Below are 4,697 nucleotides of genomic sequence, written 5' to 3'. Positions count from 1 at the left end.
GTTTAAAGTGAACTACGGCACAAGAGAAGCAAGTGAGAAATATGTAACTTTTATTCAAGTAGAGCATGTAAGCATATAAATTATTACAGTGCGAGGTATACCGATCATCGGTTTAGAATTAACAAGGCAAAATCGTCTACGTTTGACGTAATTTCTCGGTTGTAGAACCTCGCAAAAACTTCTGAGTTTTTTGACCATCCAGCTGTTTTACGAATAAGGTCTATATCTACACCGAGTCTTTTAGCCACTGATGTCGACGCGTGGCGTGTACTGTGTGCAGAAAAAATTGAGGTATCAATTTTGCAAGTATTCAATGTTTCTTTAACCCAACGGCTCAAAGACTGGGCTGAGACTGCTTTTATACGTCCACCTGTTGATAAAAACAGTTCTTTAATTGAACCACGAGAGTTCTTTGTTATCTCTTGATAATGCAGAAGTGTTTTTGCTACACAGATCTTTTCGTCACGGTAAAAAGGTAAATTCAACAGCGGCTGAAAAGCGTTCCTTTTGGAAGTTTTTATAATTTCGGGAATCGTTATAATTATTTTGGTATCCATTTCTTTAATATTATCTATGTTTATCAGTGAAAAAGTTTGCATGCGATGGCCCGTAACTAATGCTAATAACGTTATTAATTTTTTGGATAATTGCTCGAAAGTTAGTTTCTTGTTACATGGTTGTGCTGAAAAAAAATCTAACACAATTTTTGGATCCCACGTAAAGTCGTACTTTGGCCTGGAGGGTCTCAACTTTGAGATCCCTTTGAAAAATCGTTTAATGAGAGGATCTTCTCCAATGTTGTCTTTTACTATTAACGCTATGGCCGACCTCGAGCAATTTATGGAACTTAAGGACAGTCCTGTTTCGTATTCTTCTGTAAGAAAGCATAAAACTTTAGAGATCTTCGGGTCAAAAACATCGTTTTCTACTCCTTTGCAGAAACTCCACCACTTTTTAAAAGTGATGCTATAATTTTTTACTGTTGAAGTGCTGATTGATGCTAGACTTATCTCGATGGACTGTTGTAGAACCCCTTGATTTGTGAGTGCCTTCCGGATAATTTCCCGGCCACCAGGGTAAGCGACTTCCACAGTGGATGGGGCTGTCCGCTAGAAAAATTTAACAGGTTTTTGTTAGGTTGGAACTCGATCTTTGTTTCTGCAAGTCTTAAAAACAAAGGGAACCATGCTTGGCCAGGCCAGTAAGGTACGACTATGATGCCTTCGGCTTTTTCTTCTTGGATTTTTTGAAGGACCTTTAATATAATGCTGAATGGAGGGAATGCGTAGAAATATTCGCCTTTCCATGGGATGGTGAAAGCGTCTACTACCTCTGACCCTGGGTCTCTCTTCCATGAAACGTATCGGCTACATTTGTGGTTCGCTCTACTTGCAAATACGTCTATACTGGAGTTTCCGAATTTGTTTACAACTTCGTCAAAAGCAGTTTTTGATAACGCGAACTCAGTCTCGGGCTCTAATTTCCGTGACTCCGCGTCTGCCTCAACATTTTCTTTTGACTTTATATAAGACGCAAAAATGAGAATGTTTCTGGCTTCACACCATTGCCAAATATCTCTTGTAATTAAATTCAATTTGTCAATTTTAGTGCCACCCATACGGTTTATATACGCTATGGCTGTAGTGTTGTCGATGCGTAAAAGAATTCTACAGTTTCTTTTGTTCGCGGCGAAGCATTTAAGTCCGAACCATGCAGCGTTTAGTTCTAGGTAATCGATGTTATTTTTCCTTTCCTCCTCGTTCCAAAACCCGTTCGCTTTTTTATTTTTATGTACGGCTCCCCAGCCCGAGAGGGACGCATCTGAAAAAAATTCTGCAGTATATTCTGGATAAAAAATATCTTTATTTCCCGAGTAGATATTATTGCTCCACCAATTAAGGTCTGTTTTATTTAAGTTCACGTGAATGAGAGTATCGTAGTCGGATGAGCTTTTTTCCAGCGCAATTATTTTCTCCCTCTCGAAATTTTTAGTGTACATCCAGCTATATTCTATCGCTGGGCAACAAGCTATGAGAGAACCAATAAATCTAGACAGATCGCGAATCGAAATGAGCGTTGGTTTGATGAATTTCCTTATCAGCTTGCTAACGTGTGCTCTCTTTTCTTCCGGTAGATTGAGTGTCATAGATTTTGAGTCGAAAATAAAGCCCAGGAACTTGCGTTTTTGGCTCGGGATAGGGCAACTTTTTGGTTCAGTTACGAGAAAGCCTAAATTTACGAGTATATTGCGAGTCTTTGTGAAGTTTTCGGTACAAATTGTGTGTGAGCCTCCCAGTATAAGAACATCGTCTAAGTAGACTACCGAGAAGAGACCCTGTGTTCTCAATAAATAAAATATCGGTTTAAGGAGTTTGGTAAATACGTAAGGGGCAATATTTAGACCGAACGGCAGACATGTGAACTCGTATAGTTTTCCTCTAAACAAAAATCTCAAATATTTCCTGTGAGATTCGTTTATCGACACAGCGTAGTACGCATCTTTTAAGTCGATGGTGGACATGAAATCATTCCGTCAGAGGAGTTTAATTGCCGTACTATAGTTTTCTAGTTTAAAATGATGGGTGTTTATAAATTTATTTAGACTAACGAGATTTAATATGAGTCTAAAAGACTTGTCTGCTTTTGGTCTAACGAAGATTTTTGAAATAAATTGATCTCGACATGGAGAGCACTCCTGGACGACGCCTTTTCCAGTTAATTTTTCTAAAATATTCGAAATTATTTTTGTTTCTTTATGAGAGAATGTTTGCTCTTTAGCTGTGATTGACTGATGTGGTCGTGAGCTAAAGGGAATTTTTAATCCTTTAACCCAGGAGAGGACCATTGGGTCAGAGGTTATCATTTCCCATCTTTTCAGAAAAAATGGGAGCCTACCGGCTGTGCGACTTACGTTTGTGTCTAGACCTTCCTCGTATATGGTTTCTTGCTGGAGCTCCTGTGCGTCGAGGACGTTGACGGTCTCGATCCATACTGGCGAGAGTGATAATTCTTTCTTGTGTTCGGTGTCGTCTGTTTATGCCCGCTCGTCCCCGACGAGTGTGAATTGTTGAATTGTCGAGTCGGGCCCTTGACGTTTTTTGCATTTTGAGGCGTAGCGGCCTTCTTTGCCAAACTCTTTACATCCTGATCTGTTAGCTTGGCTATTTTTAAGTTTTCGGACAAGTTTTTACCGAATAAAAATTCATCCACTTCAGTGGTGCTCAGTGTGTCTTTTCGAGACGTGTTTACGTTGGCCAAAATGAGGCTTCTCCGTATTACGTTCTCGTCATGTATTGTGTCGGAGATCATCCGAGAAACGTCGCTCAAGGCCTCGATGTTTTTAACATCAGCTTCTTTTCCATGTTCCAGCAGCAATACGAGAACTTTGGCGATGCCTCCCATACAAGCTCGGAGCTTTTCCTGTTTGCTAACGATTCGATCGTCTCTTGTGCGAGATGACTCATTTATTGAGAGCTTCATCTCTTTATTCAATTTCGGTGGGTCTAAAAATAAGCAATTCCCCGGTATAGGGTGCTTTTTAAGGAGCTCCACTCTCTCTTCTTTTGGCAGGCCCAGTTTGCATATTTCTTCCCAGCGTACGGCAAACGTGGAGTGAATCGCTGGAGCTAGAGCTCGCTCTTCCGTTATGCGCTGCCCTATTACTCCTAAGATATCACCACTCAGGTCCTTTTCAGTTGCAGATGCATCCTTCTCTGTCTCATTGCCTTTATTAGGTGGGGCGTTGCCATCTTTTGGACTCGGGCTTCTTCTGGGTGATGAGTCTGCAATGTAAGTGTTGAAGAGACGATAAGGCTTGGAAGCTGTTTGAGGTTAGACCTCCTACTTAAAACCCGCTATCGGTCACACAAAGATAAGCATATTGAGGTTAGACCTCTTGAGTCGAGAGTCGGCATGAAATTTTTAGGTTAAGCCGTATACGAAGCGTATGCCCCGTCTCGCACACAGGCGTTGCCTTGCCAGGTTAGAGCCTGGGGTTACCGAATCTGTTAAAATAAATTCGCACTCCAAATAGGTTAAGAGTGTTGTGTGGGAGCTTCTTTTTTATACCTCGAGATGATGAGCTGGAGCTGGGCTCTCGTGACCCATGGCGGCGCCTCTTTGGAGAGGGAGAGCGGCTGGCCGAGTGACTAGAGCTCGAGCTACTCGAACTTCGACGGCGCCGAGCCTTCTTCTTTTTCCTTAATTTCTTTTTAATACTCTTCAGTACCTCCTTTGCGATGATGTCTCGTTCTTCCTCTGACGAGTACCCTCGATGTCCTGCCTTTCTTTTCCTCTTGCCCATATTTCTCACCTTGCGACAAAAAGGACGTGTGGCTTCCTTGGTACACGAAAAGGGAATGAATAACCGCGGCGGTGCTACGACCGTCAGCGCCGCTACGTACGTTTAGCTTTTGCTTTAAAATAGGTGGCATCACTGGTACAAGAAGGGGATACTACATCTTGATCTTGAAGGAGGAGGCGCGAAATACAATGAATTTTTAGATTTAGATAATGGAATATTAGTGGGAGAGCTGTTTCTGCAACCTAGAGCGTATTTTATAAAAAAATATTGAATTTTTCAAATTTATTTCTGAGATAAGTTTATACTGGATAATAGATAAATAAAGCGTAGTCAATCGAAGAGCAAATAAAACTTTTGTAAACAATAAGTAGTCTTTGGTATACAGGTACACATG

The 4,697-nt window shown here is 41.2% G+C and overlaps 1 protein-coding gene across 1 annotated transcript; it reads right to left on the bottom strand.

The window, feature by feature from the left end:
- Positions 1–240: 240 nt before the first annotated feature.
- LOC149375189 (uncharacterized) lies at positions 241–4,303 on the bottom strand. The gene is made up of 6 exons (XM_089589978.1): positions 4,069–4,303; positions 2,926–3,782; positions 1,390–2,335; positions 981–1,109; positions 327–874; positions 241–270 (listed from the first exon to the last, which is right to left on the bottom strand). Exons 1-6 carry the CDS (start codon positions 4,301–4,303, stop codon positions 241–243), a joined length of 2,745 nt encoding a protein of 914 aa, XP_089446104.1.
- Between the last annotated feature and the right edge of the window lie 394 nt (positions 4,304–4,697).

Source organism: Copidosoma floridanum, unplaced genomic scaffold (assembly GCF_036245765.1).
Source record: "Copidosoma floridanum isolate Cflo_tuat_1 unplaced genomic scaffold, Cflo_Japanese_pri ptg000011l, whole genome shotgun sequence".
Taxonomy (NCBI): domain Eukaryota; kingdom Metazoa; phylum Arthropoda; class Insecta; order Hymenoptera; family Encyrtidae; genus Copidosoma; species Copidosoma floridanum.
This window is presented reverse-complemented; position numbering and strand designations above follow the sequence as displayed.

Bases quoted from the DNA above. Each gene is read 5' to 3' on its own strand.
- LOC149375189 (XM_089589978.1), bottom strand. From the start codon at position 4,303: ATGGGCAAGAGGAAAAGAAAGGCAGGACATCGAGGGTACTCGTCAGAG. The intron at 3,783-4,068 runs GTATAAAAAAGA...CTTACATTGCAG, and splicing joins CTCCAGCTCATCATCTCGAG to ACTCATCACCCAGAAGAAGC. The intron at 2,336-2,925 runs GTCTAGACACAA...TTGAGAACACAG, and splicing joins AGAAACCATATACGAGGAAG to GGTCTCTTCTCGGTAGTCTA.